We start from the raw sequence: 23,052 nt of genomic DNA on the forward strand, positions 1-23,052 counted from the left end.
ACCCTGGACTGGATGTCTTCAAGAGTAAAAACAGATGCTGCAAGGTTTTGTCCTGGGCAAACGTCCAGAACTGGCACAGCACCGTGTCTGCCGTAACATGTGACCCAAACAAATCACAAAACCAGCTTCGTTGAAGGAGAGGCGCGTCCTACAGCCACGGGGCTGCAGACACCGGAGGGGACTGATGGAAGTCATCGTTGTCACCGTCGTCGCGCCTGTCAGCGTCGCATGGCTGTTCCCAGCCGCTGCCTTTCCTGTTGCTTTTCTCTGTGCCAGCCCAAGAGGTTCCGTCCGTTCCCCATATTGTAAGATGATTTCTGTTCTGTTTGTCTGACTCACTGGGTGTTTGTGACTTAGAATGAGGAGAAGAGAAAGAGAGAGAGAGAGAGACCAGAAAAAGAAAGGAGAGAGGGAAGAGAGAGAAGAGAGCCGAGTGTGTCCCGGGGTGGGGTTCAGACTTCCAGTGCCACCTGGGTGGAGGCGGCAGGTGGGGAGTGAGTGTGGCCCCAGAACCACAGTGTCTGTGGAAACAGGACACTGAAGAATTTTAAGGAGTTTGCCATTTCCAAGTGCAAAGAACAGAATTCTTTTCAGATTTCTTTGGACTTCTGCATTGTGTTTCTTTGACTTTGCCCGGAGATGGGATCACACCGGGTGCCAGTGTTTGTTTGGGTAAGAGATGCAGAGTGCGTGCGACGGAGTGGACACGCGGTAAATGGCGCGTGCCCTTCCCGCTGCTGCCTCCATGTGCCGTAGGCTTGCTGAGACAGGTCCACCTCCGGCCACTCGGGCACCCCTTGCTGCCACGCCTGTCCTCCGCTCACGCTGAGGTTTTACTTTTGCAAGACCCAAAGTGAAAATCTGTGGCATTGCTGCTGCACATTAAATTCAGATATGGCAAGAGGAAGGAATCCCATGTCTCCCTTCTCCATGCAGCATTTCAAGCCGGAGGGCCTGAGGACACAGTCAAAAACACAGCAGGGCTGGCAGGGAGGAGAGTGGCGGGCACGGACTTCTGGGCCTGCAGAGCCGCCCTGGCCCCTGCTCTCACTGTCACGGGCACATGGATTTCCAAAGCCCCTGGTCTCGTATTCGTTGGGGTGGGTCCCTCCTCCCACCCTCCTTTTATTTTTCTGCACCGACAGGGTTATTTCTAGTCATTTGGGGACCGTGTAAGAAATCCTTCTTAATCTCTTAGAAGCGACAATTTTCTCTTATTTGCAAATGCACGCTTCAATAGGAGTTTGCAATTTCACTGGTTTCCTGTTCTCTCTATCATCATGTGAAATTATTGTGTACAGCTATTTATTCCCTGATGGATCTTCTCTCCCTCGACTAGAACCTAGACCCCATGAAGTTTATGACCCTATCTGTTTGTTAATCCATGGCCAACGTTAAAAAAAAAAGTGTCCGGTACAATCCATATTTGTTGAATGAATGAGTGAATGAATGAATTTTCCTTCTGAACTTTTTTTTTTTTTTCTAACATGGATGAGAGTGGCATGAACATGATGGACCAAGGGCTGGCACAGCAATGGAAGTCACTGCTTGCAACGCTTCTGTCCCATCTTGGAACGCTGGTTCTAAGCACGCTTACTCCGCCTCTTAGTCAGCTCCCCACTAGTGCACCTGGGGAGGCAGAAGATGATGCCCCGAGTACTTGGAGTCTCTGCCACCTATGTGTGGGACAAAGATGGAATTCCTGGGCCCTGAACCAGCCTGGACCAGCCTGGCCATTGTGGCCATTTGGAAAGTGGACCAGTGGATGGAAGATCTCCCTCAGTCTCTCTCTCTCTCTCTCTTTGTTTTTCAAACCAATCTTTAAAAGAAGCCCATAATGGACCTGGTACATCACCAGGAGCTCAACATGAAGGCCCATGCTTCGTGAATCAGAGCAAACAGTACAGACTGATCTTGAAAAGAAAGACAAGTTTTACGGCTCGAAAGACCCGGTGCAACGTGGTTGAATGTATTCACGTAGAAGACGAAACAGTACGTCAGTGAGAAGAGAGGCTGGTCAGCCACTGAGCCACAGCTGGAGGCGCCATTGCCTCCCAGGAACCGGGCAGCAGCCATCCTGACCTCTGGCCTCTGAGCGCTGCCCTCCCACCGCGAGCTCTCCCGTCCCGAGGCTTGCGCACTGGCTGCTGCCGAGGTCCAGCCTCACTCACCTGCACGTGAGCCCCTGCTCTGACCAGCTTCCCACCCAGGCCTGCTTTCTGGTGGGGGGGGAGCGCTGGTTACAGTGAGCCGAGGCTGCTGCCCCCTGCAGCTGCACTCCTCTGTGTGCTTAGGGGGCTGGGACTCCAGTGCTGTCCATCATCCTCACTACTTTGGCCAATGGGAGTCCAGTCTTGAGAGTCTGCTGCATGGGCCGGCACCGCGGCTCACTAGGCTAATCCTCTGCCTGCGGCGCTGGCACCCAGGGTTCTAGTCCCGGTTGGGGGCCGGTTCTAGTCCCGGTTGCTCCTCTTCCAGTCCAGCTCTCTGCTGTGGCCCGGGAGTGCAGTGGAGGATGGCCCAAGTGCTTGGGCCCTGCACCCGCAGGGAGACCAGGAGGAAGCACCTGGCTCCTGGCTTCGGTTCGTTGCAGCATGCCAGCCGTAGCGGCCATTTGAGGGGTGAACCAACAGAAGGAAGACCTTTCTCTCTGTTTCTCTTCTCTCTCTCACTGTCTAACTCTGCCTGTCAAAAAAAAAGAGTCAGTTACATTCTCATGTGCCCATGACCTGCATGGCTACAGGTCAGACCATATGTTGGGCAGTCCCCTGTAGTGGGCGCCTCCGTGTGAAGATGTCACACACAGAGCGGCTGCCTCCTTGACTTTGCTATGGTCCCTCCTCTAAGGAGAACTCTGTAACAAACCTGTTACATGGACACTGTGCATTTGGGACAAGTTGGGCCATCACTGCTCTCCTCCAAGGGACGGCCTTCAAGGCCACGTGATCTGCCCTAAGCTTGCATTCAGGTCCATCACTGGGCTCACGTCTTAGACTGGGCAGAGCCATAGTTTCTGGGGGCTGTGGTTGTTAGTAGGATCCCATAGAACCCACAATGGGCGCATCTCACTTTGTTAACTACCAGCCCACTTGGCTTTATGGATTCTAGAGGCTACATCCGCAACCAAAGATCAAAATTTTCCACCCTTGGCAATATTTTAATGAAACTACTTCAGCCTCCAAGTGCAATTTCTCTCTAATAAATTTACGTTTCTACGGTGGCAGGATCATTAAAATAGGTTTATAGCTTATCTTCATGTAGTAACAACTTGTAAGGGACATAATAATTCAGAAATAGAACTCCTAAGATCTTTGTTGAACACAAAGCGTTCCTCAAAAGCTCATTTTTTTTTTTTTGGTGTATTCTTAATTCAACTGTTGGACAGTTTTGCTATGAATTTTAGCATTTTCCATGCCTAAGCATATTTCAGTTTTGCTTACGCATGTGAAAGGAGTGAAAGGAGCTTGTTTGTATTCTTCAACCCCCCTTTCGCCATCAGAAAGCCATTTTGAAGTTTCTGAAGGGTGACCACGGGGACGGCACCTTCGGGCAGAACTCACCCAGCGGTTCTCAGCCCTCACTGTGCATTCAGATTGCTTACAGATGCTTCCAAAATTTCCGCCCGGGTCCCACGGCAGAGCAATGACGTCAGACCCTCTGCAGGGTTTCCTTGGTCACTCCCATATGCAGCCGAGGATGTGAACCCTTGAATTTTACAAAAGGGCTCGGAGCACTGGAAGTAAAGGTTAAAAAAAGCTGCCTTTCCCAGGCGCATTAGCGGGGAGCTGGATCCAACATGGAGCAGCCGGGGCTTGGACTGGAGCCCGCGTGGAATGCCAGTGTTGCAGGGGAGACTGGGAGGGGCCCAGAGTCCAGCCCAGGCAAAGAAGGACTGACGAAAGGGAGAACGGCTGAATGTAGGGTGGGCGGGTTCCGGTGAGATCGGCAGCAGGTGCTAGGGAAATATGACTTTTATCTTCTCTGCTGTGGGAGGTCAGATGGGTTGTCAAAGGTGGTGGTGTAGAAAGACGAGGTGGACACGGCGGACAAGGGGATGGGTGGGGCCAGCAGGGAGCGGGAGTTTGCCTTTCAACAATCCAGTGTTTTCCCTGCTGGCGATGAGCCCCAAACACAAAAGAAGAGGAACTCAATTGCTTTCTTTTTTCCAAGAACTCAAAAAATGCAGTCTTTACACCTACTTCCAAAAACGCTGACCTTGGAAGCCGAGGTCCAGCCGAGAGCATTGAACAGTGACTCAGGAGAGCGAAGACTCTCGCCTGGTGATGGTCGCTCCGTCCCCTGAGGACTTCCAGGGGTTACACCAAGGTCGTCTTTGGAGACACTTTTGTTCTTCAGCAAAAACAAGGAAACCAGGGCTTCCCCGCTGAATGAGGGACCCCTCGGTGCAGGTGCACTCACTCTCACAGCAGCTTCCTGAGACAAGGGTCTCTCATCCCCCTTTATGGGTGAGAAAACAGAGGCAGAGGGTCTTCAAGAGGCCATGGAAAGAGGCCAATGCTGTGGCGCAGTGGGTTAAAGCCCTGGTCTGAAGCACTGGCATCCCGTATGGGCGCTGGTTCGAGTCCTGGCTGCTCCACTTCCGATCCAGCTCCCTGCTATGGCCTGGGAAAGCAGTAGAAGATGGCCCAAGTCCTTGGGCCCCTGCACCCATGTGGGAGACCCATAGGAAGCTCCTGGCTTTGGATTGGTGCATCTGGGAAGTGAACCAGCGGATGGAAGTCTCTCTCTTTCTCTCCCTCTCTCTCTCTCTTTCTGTCTCTACCTCTCTCTGTAACTCTGTCTTTCAAATAAATAACATAAATTTTATTTAAAAAAAGCCCATGGAGGCCAGCGCCGTGGCTCACTAGGCTAATCCTCCGCCTTGCGGCGCCGGCACACCGGGTTCTAGTCCTGGTCGGGGTGCCGGATTCTGTCCCGGTTGCCCCTCTTCCAGGCCAGCTCTCTGCTGTGGCCCGGGAGTGCAGTGGAGGATGGCCCAAGTGCTTGGGCCCTGCACCCCATGGGAGACCAGGAGAAGCACCTGGCTCCTGCCATCAGATCAGCGGGGTGCGCCGGCCGCAGCACACCGGCCGCGGTGGCCATTGGAGGGTGAACCAACAGCAAAGGAAGACCTTTCTCTCTGTCTCTCTCACTGTCCACTCTGCCTGTCAAAAAATAAAAAATAAAATAAAAAAAAAGCCCATGGAAAGTGTGTGGTCTCTTTTCCTTTTGTTTTTCCAGTTAGAGGATTCTTGTCAAGACCCATTTTTGTTGAAGACCAGAGTCAGGACTTGAGCTAATGTAAAATGTTCCCGTATGATACATCCATTATTCAGTGCAGCTGAGAGAAGGGGACAACTTCCTGGCTCCCTGCTTCGTTTTCCCCATCCTGTAACCTGGATTGATCCTGTATACTTAATGAGCCTCTTTATGTGTTTATATTCCTTAACAGTTGATTAAGCATGGGTAGATCTTAATGTGCCGATGTAAGCGGTTTTCAAGTCTTAAAAGATTTTATTGGGAGATACTTCCTTAACTAAAAAAAAAAAAAAGATAGACGGTTCAAAACAGTGTTGGGACAATGCACTATCCATATGGAAGACAATCAAATTAAACGTCTAACTAATGCCATACATCAAAATAAATTCAAAAAGGGACGCAAGTGTTAAATGAATCACGTCAAGCCGTTGATGTTACAGAAGAAGATGAAATGGTTATTTATAACCCAGGGATAGAGAGCCCCTCCCACACAAGACACACACCCAGACGCTGGGAGCTGCAAGATGGATAGCCTTGATTACATGTAGAAGGGTGCTAATTGCAGCACCGTTCACAATGCTGAGAAACGAGAGTCAATCTGCAAGCTCTTCAATAGGAAACCATTGAAATATATGCTGAGCATTTACATCGTGAAGAGATGGAGACTAGGGGTTACAACGCGTGCAGTGGGATGCCCCAGTACCTGGGACTGAGTCACAGTTCTATCACCTCCCAGCCACGTCTTTGGGGAAATCACTTCACGTTCTCGATTTTTCTCACCTAGAAGACCCACAATAATTTTATGCATCTCACCTGGTTAGTGTAAAGATTAAGTAGAATAATAATTAAAACGCATTGTTGAATAGATCCCTAATACAGTGACTTCAGCTGTTGTTAACACGGAGCAGTTACAACAGAAGGGTAGACTGATGTGCAATGACTCAGCACAATCTCAGGATATTACTTTTTTTTGACAGGCAGAGTTAGACAGTGAGAGAGAAACAGAGAGAAAGGTCTTCCTTCCGCTGGTTCACCCCGCAAAAGGCTGCTACGGCCGGCGCGCTGTGCCAATCCAAAGCCAGGAGCCAGGTGCTCCCTCCTGGTCTCCCATGGGGTGCAGGGCCCAAGCACTTGGGCCATCCTCCACTGCACTCCCTGGCCACAGCAGAGAGCTGGACTGGAAGAGGCGCAAACGGGACAGAACAGGCGCCCCAACCGGGACTAGAACCCGGAGTACCGGTGCTGCAGGCGGAGGGTTAACCTAGTGAGCCACGGCGCCGGCCAGGATATTACTTTTTAAAAAAATATTTGTTTATGCAAAAGGCAGAGTGACAGAGACAGATGGAGAGACAGAGAGAGGAAGAGATCTTCCTTTTGCTGGTTCACTCCTCAAATAACCACAACAGATACTACTGGTCCAGGCTGAAGCCAGGAGCCCTGTACCCCATCAGGGTCTCCCACGGGGGTGGCAGGAGCCCAGTCACTTAGGCCATCGGCTGCTGCTTTCCCAGGGAGTTGAATCCGAAGTAGAGCAGCTGGGACTCAAACTGGTGCTCTGCGATGACACAGCAGGGTTGCAAGCAGCAGCTTAACCCCCAGTTTCAGAATATTACTAAGAAAACAGGTTGCAGTACAGCAATTCGGGTAAGAGTCCACTTTAGTGAAAATGTGTTCTTATTTACAGATGCGCACATGCAGATGAGCAGAGAAGGCTATGGAAGAGAAGAACCCAGCGCACCGGGAATGGCTGTTCTCTCTGGAGGGCGGTAGGCGGAAATGTTAAACTGTGTCGTCTTGTGCTGCTTCAGTCTCCTGGAAAGAATGAGGTTGCACACTCTTTGCATTAAGGAAAAAGAGGGAAGGGGAAAGGGAGTGGTGAACCCTGCCTGCTGCCATTATCGGATAAGACGCTTAGCATGAAGTGCTGATCCCCACGGTGTGGCGGCACCGGCCCCTCTCCCCGAGACACGTAATTCCTGGTGTTAGGAACACTCCGTGGGGTGCAGGATTGGGAGAGAGGAAGGAAAGAAATAGAAACGGGAGGACAGGGCCTACAGTCCCAATAGTCTTTATGATGAATGGAGGAATCAAATCCAGGTGGCCGACACAAAGCCCAGGAGTGGACTCTCTCTTGGGTAGCTGCCCTGGAAGAGTCTTCGTGGTTCCCGGCAGCACGCTGTGAGAGGGACATAGAGCAACTGAGATACTCTGCTCAAGGCTCGCAGGGCAGGCCCACTCACCCCGGGGAGCCTGAAACCCACGCCTGTGCCGGGGCCGAGTAGCGGAGCTCAACACACCGCATGCACACGGCACAGCAAACGCGAGGCGAGGGATTCTCACACGCGCCGATGGGGACATGGTACGCCTCCTCCGGGTGGGGACATGGTACGCCTCCTCCGGGTGGGGACATGGTACGCCTCCTCCGGGTGGGGACATGGTACGCCTCCTCCGGGTGGGGACATGGTACTCCTCCTCCGGGTGGGGACATGGTACGCCTCCTCCGGGTGGGGACATGGTACGCCTCCTCCGGGTGGGGATATGGTACGCCTCCTCCAGGTGGGGATATGGTACACCTCCTCCGGGTGGGGATATGGTACGCCTCCTCCGGGTGGGGATATGGTACGCCTCCTCCGGGTAGGGATATGGTATGCCTCCTCCGGGCCTCGGCAGAAGCAAAACCGGAACCTGCTTTGCAGGAAAGTTTTCCACTCCTGTCCTCTGGTGGCTGAACCCAGGATCCAAGCATCGGAAACTGCACAAGGAAATTAATCACGGTAAGAGAGTGCCAGCAGACACAGGTAAGAATGTGCATCCCACAAAAGGGAGGAACGTGCTGCATGATAAAATTCTCCAGTGGGTATGAAGGTGCCGCAAAATATTCCTGGAAAAATGCACATTATCTGTGCTTTCCATCGCCCATGGACTTTCCCAAGTATCCTCATCGATTTAAGGCACTTAAGAAATAAGTCAGGAAATGTGACTTTCCAACGGAACGGGCTGCTATAAAAATAATTTTTTAAAAAACCCGTACAGTTTGAAGTTAAAACTCGGCTGATGGATGAGACAGATCCGTCTCAGCTGACAAGAGAGTGGGTGAACTGGAAGAGATGGATGAGGAAGCCTTTGAGCGGAGCTTAAGGACATGGAGAGGTAGAAAACTCGAGAAAGTTAAGAGGAATGAGAGAGAAACAAACAGAAGGTTGTCCAGCGCTCACCTGCTGGGAATTCTAGCAGGGTAAAACTGAAGGGCATCGTGAACATAGTAGGTTCTTTGCTTATTAAAACACTCTAATAATTAGGAATCCAGAGCAAGTGTGCCTGCTCCTGCGTGAGCCGTGTTCTGCACCTGCTGTCCCAGCCACTTTCCCCTCACTCCATTTGGTGTGGGCGGGTGAACAAACTCAGGAAATTATGTGGTTTTAGCCACCTTCTGGTCCTATGGTGTCTATTAAAGGTTTTTGTGTGGACATATATTTTTATTTAATCAAAGCTAGTTTAGGGGGCCGGTGCTGTGGTGTAGCAGGTAAAGCCGCCGCCTTCAGTGTCGGCATCCCATATGGGCACCGGTTTGAATCCCGGCTGCTCCACTTCTGATCAAGCTCTCTGCTGTGGCCTGGGAAAGCAGGAGAAGATGGACCAAGTCCTTGGGCCCCTGCAACTGCATGGGAGACCCGAAGGAAGCTCCTGGCTCCCGGCTTTGGATCGGCACAGCTCCGGCCATTGCAACCAATTCTCCCTCTCTGCCTCTCCTTGTCTCTCTGTGTAACTCTTTCAAGTAAATAAATAAATCTTTTTTTTAAAAAAAAGCTAGTTTACTCCCCAAAAACCCAAAATGGCATGGACTGGGCCAGGAGCCTGGCACTCCAGCCAGGTCTCATGTGAGTGGCAGGAACCCACGTCTTGGGCCATCCCTGCCACCCCCAGGTTTGCATTAGCAGGGAGCTGGAATCTGGAGGCCCCCAGGCCAGCACTGGACCCAGGCACTGTGATGTGGAATGTGGTGTCCTGTGCGGCCGTTTGAGTGCCAGGCTGAATACCCACTGCACCTGTTATTTCAACTGAGTTGTCTTTTTATTGTTGAGTGTAGACTCTCAACTGCTTTAGGCAATTTTGGCCCAGATTCTTGTGACTTCTATGGAGAAGAGAATATTTAGAGGTTCCTATTTTGCCATTTTGACTCATATCTTTAGCATCTTTCAGCGTGTTCAACATTGTCATACTGTCTTTGGTGAAGTGTTTATTCAAGTGTTTTGTCTTTTTTTTTTTTTTGATTCGGTTGTTTATTTTCATTTTGGTTGCATTTTCTTAAACTTCACAATTTGAGATTTGCAGAGAAGTTGCAGAAATTCTGCAGAGACTTATTGCTGTGGATTCGTTCTGAGAGGAGGAACGCGGTGGGGGCAAGAGGCGCAGAGTCACCACAAAGACCCCGGGAGTTGGGTGAAAGCAGGCCAGAGGTGAGCAGCCCACAGACTCATTTATTTCAGTTGGTACAGCAGTTTATATAGCCGAAGCAGCCAATCCGGTCAAGGGGCGGTTCATGCTCTAACCAATCACAGCCTGTTGCCAGGCAGGCTCCGTTGACAGCAGCCATCTTGGCATGGCCTTCTCATTCTACCACAACTTGTCACATAATGCTTCCCAGTTTCTTCTACTGTTGACATAGTTCATCACATGGGACATCTGTCAAAACTTAAGAAATGGAGGGGGGGCTACACTATGACGTAGTGGGCTAAGCCTCTGCCTGTGGCACTGGCATCCCATATGGGTGCCAGTTTTGAGTCCCAGCTGCTCCACTTCTGATCCAGCTCTCTGCTATGGCCTGGGAAAGCAGTAGAAGATGGCCCAAGTGCTTGGGCCCCTGCACCCACGTAGGAGACCCATAGAAGCTCCTGGCGGCTGGCTTCGGATCGGCTCAACTCCAGCCAGTTGCGACCATTTGGGAAGTGAAACAGCAAATGGAAGACCTCTCTCTCTGTCTCAGCCTCTCTCTTTCTGAAACTCTGCCTCTCAAATAAATAATTAAATCATCAAAAAAAAACTTAAGAAATCAAAATTTGTACATTTGACTGCCTAAACCCCTAACTTTGTTTAGATTTCTTTTTAATTTTATTCATTTATTTATTTATTTGTTATTCAGATTTTTTAATGTTGGGCTTTAAAAGCTCTTTATGTATTCTGGATAGAAGACCCTGATGACTTGCATGCTGTATAAATCTTTTCTCCTAGTCTGGACCTTGTCACTTTGTTCTTTTATCTGTGTTGCTTCTATTTTTAAAATATTTATCTATTTATTTTCATCTACTTAAAAGGCAGAGAGAGCGATATGTATCTTCCACCCACTGGTTCGCTCCCCAAATGCCCACAACAGCCAGGCTGAAGCCAGGAGCCTGGAACTCCATCTGGGTTTCCCACATGGGTGGCAGGAGCCCAAGCATCTAAGTTATCTTCTGCCACCTCCTGGGTGCACATTAGCAGGAAGCTGGATTGGAAGTGGAGTAGCCGGGACTTGAACCTGTACTCCCATATGGGATATCACCCTCCAGCCCACATTTTAACCTGCTGTACTCCAATGCTGACCCCTGTTTTTTCTTTTTTAATGTCAGTAAAAGTTGTGCAGCTTCTGTTTCATTTTTTTAATTTCTCTTTGATGAACAAAGTATTTTAAATAAAACAACAGCAAAACATTATGTAAAACTGTCTTGATCGGTTCAACCTGAGTGAGCTTATGATGAAGTTTCATTTTGTTTCTATGTTGCTTTGGACTTGAAAAATTCCAAATGCATTGGTTCAGTAAGACTGGCGCTTTAAAGCTGTAGTATAAGTACCTGAGAGCAGGTACTTTTATTTATTTGAGAGGTAGAGTTACAGACAGAGAGAGGGAAAAACAGAGAAAAAGGTCCTCCATCCGCTGGTTCACTCCCCAGATGGCTGCAATGGCCAGAGCTGGGCCGATCTGAAGCCAGGAGCCAGGAGCTTCTTCTGGGTCTCCCATGCAGATGAAGGGGCCCAAGGACTTGGGCCATCTTCTGCTGCTTTCCCAGGCCATAGCAGAGAGCTTGATCAGAAGTGGAGCAGCCGGGACTAGAACTGGCACCCATATGGGATGCCGGCGCCACAGGCAGAGGATTAAGCTACTGTGCCATGGTGCTGGCCCCTAATAAGATACATTTTTAAGATTGTTATTATAATCAATATGATATTATTTTGAAAATCAATATGTTCTTTCATTTCACTATCAATGAGACAATATTTTTGTTACAGTGCTTTTTATTATTAAGTGCTTTGAATATGAATATATTTTCATTAAACTCTTGGAATTGAAAGTTTGGTTTATTAAATATACATGAAATACCTATCATATAATTTAATTGGCAAAGTCAGTCCTCATTGTAAAGCCAATCTGCCAAATCATTCTTAGTTTCTGTTAAGATAAAAATCTAATTTTTTCCCCGTTCAAACATACTAATAGGCATTTCAAAGACTGTTATAAATACCACTGGCCAAAAAAAAAATTATGGAATTCATCTTGTAGGATAGATAATAAAATCAGTCAAGTCGGGATTAAAATGATGCAGCACTAATGTAATTTATCCATTTTATAATGTTATAAAAACAAGGTCATAAATCAATATGCTGTGTCTCTTTGCTGAATTTCTAATTGGACAGCACTACGCACACGTAAAAGGACGAAAGAAATGTGGCTTGGTCGTCCCCTCCTTGGAGCGCGGGTGTGGGTGGAGATGTGTGCCTGCAGCCGACATTGGCTTTCCGCATCGTGGGATAATGAAGCAAGAGTCCAATGTTAAGATGAGAAATAACTCCATTAATTTTTTGGCACAGCCCAATCAAACTTTCCTGAGAGAATAAATGACAGAGAAAACTACACAACGAATCTGTCTGGAAGCTGACGCGACGTTCTGTTTTGTTAATAGGAGGTGGAAAAGACCGAGTATTTGAAAAGGGGGTGTTTTCCCCACTCTTACGCCAGCCCTTCCCTGGGTGGGCTGCCCCACTCGCCTGAAGGGACACGGAGAGGACCCTGGGGGTGGGGGTGGCTGAGCCTGGTCTCTGAGCAGCTCCCACAAGGAGGCAGCCAGGGGTGGGGGCTGGAGCCTTCCTGGGGGACCCCCCCAGTTCTCTCTTGGCTCCCCATGCGCCGTCTGAATATTTCCCTTGCTCAACAGTTGCTCTAATTCTCCTGCTGTCGTCTGACCCCGTGCACCTCATGTGGCCCTTCCACGTGCAGGCTGGATCTTCCAAAGCATCCCACAGCGTCGGTGGCTGGCCAGCCTCCCATGAACTTGGCCCAGAGCCCGGAACCCGTTCTTCCTCCCTGGCAGGCCCTCTGTTCCAGAGACGGGCACATCGTCTCCCAGCGGGTCTTGGAGGCCCGTCCGCGCCCAGCACCCCTCTCCAGGAGGCCCCGTGTCCACAGCTCCTGGCCGCCGGCTCTGCTGCCGCGCCCTGGGCCAGCCGGGCCCACTGCCTGCCTGCAGGCTCACCTGGCTCCGTGGATGCAGACTTCTGCGTTCCATCAGCCCTCCCTCAATGGAGTACCCGGCACACCCTGTCCCCTCTGCACTGAGGGACTCAGAACTGTGTTCAACGTGTGACAGGGTCGCAAAAGCATACTTTAAAACACTCAAAATTTATTTTCATTTTATTTGAAAGGCAGACAGACAGCAAGGGAGACAGACACAGACCAAAAGAAAAGGGCACACCCACAAATGCTCTCAACTGGCGGGGCTGGGCCAGGCTGAAGCCAGGAGCCCAGCAGGTGCTCCATCAGGGGTCCCATGGGGGTGGCAGGGGCTGCCTCCCAGGCTGGCGTCAGGAGTGGCGCCAGGCACTCCGATATGGGATGCGGTGATGCAAATGGCGCCTTTACCACCTCCTTCTCCCAGAAGCACATTTTGAATAAATGCAATGCGATGGAAACCAAATTACTCAAGTCAAGCCTGTGCCTCAGGAGGAATGGAAGTGTCGGGGGGGCCAGGTCCCCTGTGCTGCATCAGGACAAGCATCTGGGGTGCGCGACTCAGCGCTGGGGAAAGCAGGCATCCGAGAGAGAGTGAGCCGCCCCTGCAGGTGCTGGTCAAGGCCGTCCCACACGGCAGGGGCGCCTGGGAGACCCGGTTGCAGAGCAGCAGAGGAAGGCTCTGGGCGGTGTTGAAGTTGGGTGTGGGCCGGCCGGCAGGCTGCTTGCCATCAGCACCAACACCAAGTTCACGGCAGACCCACAGCTTTGAATGAAGGGGAGGGGGAGGTGATGTTTGCTCCTCATCTGGCATAGGAGGGTCTCTCGGGGCCCTTGGAGGCCTAAGGGGCTCCTTCGGTTCTTAACTTAGCTCGCTCTAGGGCTGCCTCTGAAGATTCAGTGCAATTGAAAGCTCTATCGTTCTCCAGGAAGAAATTTCAGAGAAAAGCACTTTTTTTTTTTCCCAATAGAAAATCTGTAAAGATGGTGAACGGCAGAGGAAATCCGACTCCAGGCAGCAGATCGTGCCAGTCCCTTGATGCCGGTTTAACCGCCTTTTGGGTATTTTGTGCCAAAAGGAGTGCGAGGTACGTCAAGAGGTTCATGGGAAATGAAATCCAAAGATAAGTTTATTTTGGTGCCAAAAAAGAAACAATTGGAATCTATTCATATGAGGCATCTTTAAAACATTCACAGAAAATGCATATTATAAAAACAACTATGCCTGGATTGCAAATTTTTTTTTGCACGAAAATAAACTTGTACTGGGGTCAGTGTGGTGGTGCAGTGGGTTAAGCTTCCCATTGGGGGCTGCCTGTTCAAGTCCTGGCCGCTCCACTTCCAAATCAGCTCCCTGCTGATGCACCTGGGAGAGCAGTGCTTGGGCCTCTGCCGCCCATGGTAGAGACCCAGATGGGATTGAGGCTGCCAGCTCTGGCCTGGTCTAGCCCCAGCTGATGCAGACATTTGGGGAGTGAACCAACAGACGGAAGTGCTCTCTCTCTCGCTCTCTCGCTCTCTTTCTAATTGAATAAACCTTTTAAAAATTACCTTTTCTTTCTGTTTCCCCACTACTTCAGAAGTCCCCTAGTGTTCCTATTTCTCATCCAATAGGTCAATGTTTCTAGTCCTCATTCCATCGCTCATACGTCGGTAACCGTCCTTTCGGGCACTTAGCTAAAGGTTGCCTGCTCAGTGTGGGACCCAGCCTCTCGGATGCAGTCCTGGGCACCACTCTCGGGTACAGGGATGTTGAACAGTGGAAACTGAGCAAGCGTGCACAGGCGACTATGTCAGTCAGCTTTGTGCTGCTGTAATGAAGCTACTTAGGAAGCCGAGAGAGGTTGTTTGGAAGCTGGAAGTCTGAAGGGTTTGAGGTGGCCTCAGCGGAGCGCTGCTGGGTGGGTGGTGGTGGCGCGTGTGCAGAGAGGGACCATGTGGTGAGCCAGGATGCAGACAGAGTGGGTGGGGCCAAACTTGGCCCCTTATACAATGCTCTCATGAGGACTACCTTCCAACCGGGTATCCCTACTCACCGAAAGATTCTCCGTAGGCCCCTCCTCCTGTAGGCTCCACCACCTCCCGACAGCACCACGCTGAGGACAAGCCTTCAACATGCAAACATAAACAAATGAGTCTCTCCCTGCAGGGAGATGTGTGACTGGTAGCCCACACTACTGGAACTGGAAGAGGTACCAGAGGTCAGGTCCTGAGGGCGGCCTATAACCAGTGTTACCAAGACCAGGCGTGAGAATATGGCATAAAACCAACTAGAGGGTGAGCGCCGTGGCTCAATAGGCTAATCCTCCACCTGCGGCGCTGGCACACCAGGTTCTAGTCCTGGTCGGGGTGCTGGATTCTGTCCTGGTTGCTCCTCTTCCAGGCCAGCTCTCTGCTGTGGCCCAGGAGTGCAGTGGAGGATGGCCCAAGTACTTGGGCCCTGCACCCCATGGGAGACCAGGAGAAGCACCTGGCTCCTGCCTTCGGATCAGTGCAGTGCACCGGCCACGGCAGCCATTGGAGGGTGAACCAATGGCAAAGGAAGACCTTTCTCTCTCTCTCTCTCTCTCTCTCTCTCTCTCACTGTCCACTTTGCCTGTCCAAAAAAAAAAAAACAACTAGAGGAGGACAGTCTGTTGGGACCGGTCTGTTTCCTCTTGGCTTATAAGAGTCATGTATGCATCCCCTTGGTTTTCAGGTGTTGTTGCTCTGTTGTAGGCCCTGGGATAGAGGTGAATGAGACACAGCCTCTGTCCTGCAGGAGCTCACGGAAGGGCCAAGTCTGGAAGCAGACGGTGGAGTGGCAGGGTGGGAGGTGCCGGGCTGGCTGCAGCTGGTGCACACAAGAGCCAGGGCCTCTCTTGTGGCTTCTGTGGCTTTCTGCTTCCCTGGAGGAGGGCAGAGACCTCCTGGTCTCTCTGACGCTGCATCCCAGACCTCCTGCGTTCAATACGGGAGGAGGCTGGAGCCAGCAGCCCAGAGGTGGTTAAACTTTGCTCTTTCTCTTGGAACTCCAGGCAACAACGTGGCAAACAGTGACCCTACGAGGCCACGCCTCCATACTGGTCTCCTCTGGTCTGTGTCTGCAACTCCAAGACTGCTTCAGAAATCCAGACTTGCAGGTTGGAAAGCATTTGAGAGATGCATATTTTTAATGATCTGCCCTGGTGATGGATTCCAATGTGCAGTCTGGTCTGGGAGGGGGCACAGACAAGAAACCCTAGCAGTGGGGCTGGGTAGGTGACAGTTATGGGTCCTGCGAGGTTTCACAGGTGTGGTTTGATGAAGGAAGAGCACCCCAGGGATACAGGATCATGCGGCACGATGCGTAGGGAGATGAGGGTGTGGGGGAAACAGGAGAGAGGGAGCAGCAAAAGCGGAGGTTGGATGCGTGGCAAGCGGATTGGTAGAAAAGGCTTTTCAGCCAAGGGCTAAGGGCCTGGCGCCGATTCTACAGGAAAGGCAGTGGGATGGTACCCCCAGAGTTCAAGAAAACAGCACAGGTGGCACAGGTCCACGGAGAGAGCCTAGAAGCAGAGGGACTGGCTTAGTAACCCGTTGCTCCGTAGTAAGAGATCCCAAAGCAAGGACATTTCACCCGCCCCTTCCTTGCCTGGATCAGGAGCTAGGCAGGACTGGGCAGCTCTGCCCCGTGTGGCACTGGCCGTCGTCAGCTGGAGCTTGGGCTGGGCTGAAGGGTTATGAAGGCTCTGTTTTGCTCCCTGGCATCTAGGTGCTCCTCCTTCTGTCTCCACTGGGAGGGGTTGCTTGGGAGTCTTCACGTGGGGCGGTTGGACTTGTTACATGGAGGCCAGCTTCTACGAGGGAGCCTTCCGAGTGGCAAAGGAAGAAGCTGTAGATCTCTCGAGGTCTGGCCTTGGAAGCCACAACCACACTGCGTTTCTGGGGTTGAGTCGGGTCACAGGTGCAGACTCCACCTCCTGGTGGGGCAGTGGCACGGTCTCCTTGCATTGGAGCATGGGGAATGGAGACGTCCGTGTGTTGTGATTAAACACCATCCACCGTGGGGACTGGTTGGGATACAGACCTTTCAGACAAGAGACAGGTGATGGGGATACTGAAGGAAAAGAGAGATGTGAGAGAGGTGTCAGCGGGAGACTCATACGACTGTGTCCTGACTGCACGCGGGCAAGTGAAGAGGAAGGACGATCCGGGACAGTCCCTGAGTTTGTGTTGGGCACTGAGCAAAGCGGCCATCTGCGGCGGCTTGATGAGTGTGATCATGGCCAAATCGAAGTTGGTTTGTGACAAGCTGAGTTTGAGACACCTGCAGATAGAAAATCAAGTAGGCTTTGGTGCTAAAGACACAAGTCACGGAAGTTGAGACGGTAGGGGTGGGTGAGGCCAACCTCCTTGGATGCTGTGCTGTGGATGTGTCTCCTCCAGAATTCCGGGGTTGCCCTGTGGTGGCATTCAGAGGGGGCCTTGGGAGTGGGCAGGCTGTGAGGGCTCCTCCCTGGTGGATGGGATTAGGGTGTCCTTGTAAAGGGGCTTGGCAGCAAGAGTTGGGTGTCTCTAGATGCATTGATCTCGGACTTCCCAGCCGAGAGAGAGAAAGAGAGAGAGAGAGAGAGAGATCTGTGCTTTATAAATGATCCCACAATGTGGTATCCTACTGTTGGCAGCACAAAATGGACCGCGACCCCTGGTTTTCTTTATCCGTCTCCATCAGCTTTCTCATTGCCAAGAGCAGGCTGAACACTGTGATGGGGGCCTCTTTTCCCAAACACCAAGTGCACGTGACAGGATGCCCGGGTCGGGGGCCAAGTGACACAAGCCCCAAACACACACAACACACGCGGGGGAAGGGCGAGGAGTAATCTCTCCTTCGAAGCGAATCCGACAGCACCTGCTCCCTGCCCCTCGGAGCGGTCACTTCTAAGCCTGCTTCTCCCATCCCAGAGAGCGAATCAGGCCTTAACACAGCACCCGGGAAAACACTGCAGAGGTTCTTTCCAAAGCATTTAAAATGCATCTCCTTCAAGCATCCTTCCAAAGGGAGATATTCACGGAAGCCGTGAGGAATAGAAACGTTTCCTTTCGAGGCTCTTAGTTTATTCACTTTGCTCCTGACGAAATTAAAGTTTCCAAGTCTGATTTTACTTATTTTTTTCTTTGCTTCCCAAGTCTGGTTTGAAAGCATCCACGTCTACTCTCAGAGTATACGGAGACCACGTCCAGAAACGACTTCACGGCTGAAATAGTCTGACCCCGCGTGATTGTGGAAATAGTCTAACCGCTAGGGAAGGGGGGAAACTGCCTGCTAGTATGAAACACTGCTAGGAGCTTCTGAGGATTGTGCTTTTCAGTTCACAGGAGAGAAGCTTTGGGGCTGGTGTTGGGGCGCAGCCAGAAAATCCACCGCCTGCAGTGCCAGCATCCCATGAGTGCTGATTCAAGTCCTGGCTGCCCCACTTCTGATCCAGCTCCCTGCTTGTGAGCCTGAAGATGGCCCAAGTGCGTCAGCCCCTGCCACTCATGTGGGAGACCAGGAAGGAGTTCCTGAATCCTGTTTTTAGCTTGGCCCAGGCCCAGTTATTGCAGACATTTGGGGAGTGAACTTGTCACTTTGTCCATTGAATAAATAAATAACTCTTTAAAAAGATTTGTAGAGGGGGCTGGTGCTGTGGGGTAGCAGGTAAAACCACTGCCCGAGTGCCAGCATCCTATATGGGTGCCAGTTTTGAGTCCCAGCTGCTCCACTTCAGATCCATCTCTCTGCCATGGCCTGGGAAAGCAGTGGAAGATGGCTCAAGTCCTTGGGCCCCTGCACCCATGTGGAGGACCTAGGAGAAGCTCCTGGCTTTGGATCGGCACAATTCTGACCGTTGTGGCCATCTGGGAAATGAACCAGCAGATGGAAGACCTCTCTCTCTCTCTCTCTCTCTCTCTCTCTCTCTCCACCTCTGCCTCTGCCTCTCTGTAACTCTGCCTTTCAAACAAATAAATAAATCTTAAAAAAATAAAAATATTGGTAGATATAAATGACAGATAAAGATAATGTAACATAAAGTAAGTAATGTGCAGCAAAGCACAGATGCTCCTTGACTTACAATGGAGTTACAGCCTTTGGAGCCAGTTGTAAGTTGAAATATTGAAGGTGGAAAGTGATTTGAACACACCCAGCCTGCTGGACATCATGCTAGCAACACAGTACACTGTAGAGTGCTGGTTGTCTACCTCTGTGGTCAGCAGTGACTGGGGGCTGAAGTTCATTGCCTCTTGGCAGCATTGTGAGAGTATCTTACCACATATCGCTAGCCTGGGAAAAGATTAAAATCAAAGTATGATTTTTACTGAATTTGCATCATTTTTGCACCACTGTAAAGTTAAAAAATCTTAAAGTTGAGAGTCATAAATTAAAGCATTGTAAGTCAGGGACCACACCAGAAAAACAGCCAACAATGTAGTAGAAACAAATTTCCTTGAAATGAGTGAAAACATATGATGCAAATAGAAAAAACCCACCATGTTTCAGGAAAAACTGACAGAATGTAGATTTGGAATGTTGGAATTTACTGAACACATCTTGTTAATTTATCAACTTTAAAAAAAGAAGGAAAAAGGCTCTTCGGGTACCTTGGCAGAAAAAGTAAGACATTTATAAAAGAAAAAAAAAATCTGACACACATCTCACTTTCCTAAAGCATTCAGTGACAGAAGACAAGGGGGAAGAGGGTTTGACCTAAAAATTTCACATCAGCCAATTCTTCTTCAAGTATGTAGACCCCACGTGGGAAATTCTCAACTGGGAATCACAGCACACGTGAGCTTCTCTCGGCGGGGAAACAGCATCCTTAAAACCACTCAGCTTTGAAATTGAAACTGCCAGTTCACAAAAGGAGAGCCCACTCCCTGCAGAATGAGGAGAGGGCCATGTAGAGTAGAAAACCAATGGCAATGGCTAAAATGCATTGGGCTGTGGGGGACGCTGAATCCGGAGAGGCCTAGAGGAACTTCCTGAGCCTGCCTGGAATTTGAAAACCTGTCTTTTAAGTTTCAAATCCCTGGTAGCAAACACCCCAGCCCCAGGGCGCTTCTGCCTAAGGATCCTTAAGGTGGTATAATAGGAGTGGCTAGGACTCTTTTGCATCACATCACCCCACCCCTTGCCCGCATCTGCTCATCTGCTCTGTACCATCTGCTCTGTACCTCAGCTATATATACACCTCCCTTTTACAATAAAGTGAGACCCTGCTTCCACTGGGCTCCACACCGCGCCTGACTGTCCCCCGGGTTTGGGGAAGGCTGAGTGGTGGGTGGCGCACTTCCCCTCTTCGGTCAAGGCAAGCTGCGGGCAGCCTGCCTAACTCTCCGGCGGTGGCGAGGAACAGTCACCGCATTGGGCAAAATAAAACGTGACGTATGAGTGTCTACGTGGCGTATGAGTGTCTATGTGGCCACTGGTTTTCTGAGTAGCAAAGGCATTAGGCATATGTGAACAAAGTACGTGTGAGAAAAAAAAAAAAAGTACATGTGAGCAACGAGAACCAAAACCCAATGGCAAGGAAATTCAGCCAACCAAGACAAGGAAAACCAAACCTAACCGAAACAAAATCTCCATACTTGAGGAATGAAAAAGCTTAAACAAGAGGACAGGTAGACTTTTTCTTGTAGGAATAAACAAGGAGAGTATGCACGAAGCCAGCACTGCATGCTAGGTGCCAAGAGTCATATATGGCCAAGCCATAAGGAAGGCCACCTCCCAAAAACATTCCCACTGGGGTATCATGGACTCCAAGAAACCTATAAGGTCATCTCCAAGTGCAGCAAACATACCAGCGAAGGAAGAACTTGCCTGCATTCCCTCTCCTCCCGTGCTCTGTGTGTCAGCTAGAAAGACGGACAGAGAGAAGGGTAGAATGCCCTTGGAGCCTCATTGCTGCTACTGATCATTTGCACTGTTATTCTGTTTGCCCCGAAGTCTCCCAGCATGTTCACCAAAGGCCACCAATTGCGCTGCCCCTTAGCCCTCTTCGTAGGACTTGCACCCAGTCTTTGTGGTCTTCCATTCTGATCATCCCGTTGCCTTGGCCGACAACTAAGACAGCTTCCTCAATGCCTCTGTCCCTTCCATACCCTGGTGTTCTGGGTTGAAATGTGTCTCCTGCACCCCCCCCCACCCCGCCCCATCAGATAAGTTGAAATCCTGACTTCTGATTCCTCGAAATGTGGCCTTGTTTGGAAAGAGGGTTGTTGTGGGAGTAATTAGCCACGAGAAGGTCATACTGGAGTAGAGTGGACCGCTGACCACGTGTGACTGGCATTGCTATGAGAAGACGGTCGTGTGAAGACAGACTCACAGAGAGGATGCCATGTTGGCAATAGAAGCCGAGACTGACACTGTGCAACTGTAGCACAAAGAATGCCAAAGATTACCAGCAAAGCCCTAGGAGCTAGCGAAAGTGCAGAAGGATACCCCCGAGGGCTTTCGGAGAGAGCATGGCCCTGTGGATACCCTGATTTCAGATGTCTGGTTCTGTCCAGAACTGTGACATCTACACTGCTGGTGCTTTAAGCCACTGGGTTTGTACTGCTTTGTTATAGCATCCTAGCTCATTAATACAAGCCTGTGACAGGAGAAGAATTTGGAGATGTCCTGAACTGAACTACAAGGAAGGGAGGAGAGATGCGCGAGGTTAACCAGCGAATAGCTACAGGCAGAGAAGGACACAAGATCATCTTCCAGCCCCGACCGTGTGTGAAAGCCCAAATTCCCTGGGTACCACCGCATCCTGCTTCCGACCCCAGCCAACCCAGAAACGCACGTCCACCTCCTCACGGGTGGTCCGCCTATCCCCACGCTCTCCCCACCTCCAGCCCCACTGCTCGTAGCTGTGGCCAGTGTGGGTTCAGTGTGAAGGACTTGTGCCGTCCCTGAATTTTCCTTACCTGACCCTTTAAGGTCTGATCTAGTGGCCATTTTTCAGCTGCTACCAAGCCTTGCTGCTGGAAACTTCTCCAGGTCCTGCTCCCTTTCCTGACAAGCATCAGTCGCGGCTCAGTAAGCCCTTTTATTTCAAAGACCCCCGTCTCAAGAGTTTGACTGAACACTCACTATCCAATCTTCTTGGCTTTATCTCTCAGTAGATAGCAATGCCTGTTCACTGGTCTCCTTGCGTCTACGCTCCTGCCCAAGCTCACCAAAGGCCATTGAGCCCAACCAAATCCACATGCCTCTCCCAGGCTCCAGGGGCTCCCCTCCACAACCTGGCCCCCAGCTCGCTCTCACCCCTTTTCCCACTCACCAAATTGACCTTCTCACTCCTGCTGTAATGCTCTGAGCTGGCCCAGCCTTCGGGCACTTGCGTTTGCGAGATCCTCTCTGTTCTAGATCTGAAGCCAGGAGCCAAGAGCTTCCTCCAGGTCTCCCACGTGGGTGCAGGGACCCAAGGACTTGGGCCATCTTCTACTGCTTTCCCAGGCCACATCAGAGAGCTGGATCAGAAGCAGAGCAGCCGGGACTTGAATCAGTGCCCAATTGAGATGCCAGCACTGCAGGTGGCAGCTTTACCCACTACGCCACAACACCGGCCCCTACTTATTCCATTTTTAATTAAAGCTTTTCTAATTCTAGAGGGAAGTTTTGGGAATGGAAATTTCTGTGACAAAGTTTTTTTAAAAAATAATTTATTTATTTGAAAAGCAGAGTTACAGAGACAGAGAGAGAGGGAAAGAGAGATCTTCCATCTGTTGATTCATTCATTCCCCAGTGGCCACTGTAGCTGCGGCTGGGCCAGGCTGAAGCCAGGAATTCCATCCAGGTCTCTCACGTGGGTGGTAGGGGCCCAAGCACTTGGGCCACCTTCTGCTGCTTTCCCAGGTGCATCAGCAGGAAGTCGAATTGTTGGCGGAGTGCCCAGGACTCAAACCAGGGCTCATATGGGACGCCAGCATTGCAGGCAGCAGCCTAACCCACTTCGCCACAGCACTGACCCCAAAAAGAAACCGTCTTATTTGAGGTTCAGCCATTTCTTCAATCTCTTGTCAATTCTTCTTTTGTCTGTTAAGCATGAGGGGGCTTCGGAGAATGTACTGACTCCGTGGAATTAAAGATGTGTTTCTTTTGATGCAAAATTTTTGAAATCCGTGCACAGCTGTTCCATCACACTCATTTTCCACGCGCTTTTTTGAAGACCCCTGCGTATAAGTAGTGTGAAATTAGATATCTTTTATTTAAATAACACAGGTAGTTTGGGCAAGTTTCTGCATGGATACGAAGACCAGCGTCTGCTGAGATGGTCAGCTGGTAGGAATGGAATAATGATTAGTCTGGGAGGGAGAAGTCAGAG

The 23,052-nt window shown here is 50.5% G+C and overlaps 1 protein-coding gene across 7 annotated transcripts in view; it reads left to right on the forward strand.

The window, feature by feature from the left end:
* The window catches only part of MTHFS (methenyltetrahydrofolate synthetase), a 176,031-nt gene that overhangs the window by 149,364 nt on the left and 3,615 nt on the right, over positions 1-23,052 (forward strand). For 3 of the 7 annotated variants that reach the window (XR_016217657.1, XR_016217658.1, XR_016217660.1), the window contains exons 3-6: positions 6,944-7,025; positions 7,477-7,618; positions 7,956-9,716; positions 13,711-13,827. Coding sequence is in view for 1 of the 7 variants with exons in the window: in XM_089309538.1 (XP_089165664.1) it covers positions 6,944-7,025; positions 7,399-7,441 (125 nt within the window). In the remaining 6 variants the exon portion in view is untranslated. Of the gene's footprint in view, positions 1-6,943; positions 7,026-7,398; positions 7,457-7,476; positions 7,619-7,955; positions 9,717-13,710; positions 13,828-15,756; positions 15,862-18,069; positions 18,638-23,052 lie in introns of those variants that run through there. The other 4 variants (XR_016217655.1, XR_016217656.1, XR_016217659.1 and 1 more) reach the window with 3 other exon arrangements.

This window comes from Oryctolagus cuniculus, chromosome 12 (assembly GCF_051225735.1).
Source record: "Oryctolagus cuniculus isolate XC-2025 breed Fujian yellow rabbit chromosome 12, ASM5122573v1, whole genome shotgun sequence".
NCBI classification, from domain to species: domain Eukaryota; kingdom Metazoa; phylum Chordata; class Mammalia; order Lagomorpha; family Leporidae; genus Oryctolagus; species Oryctolagus cuniculus.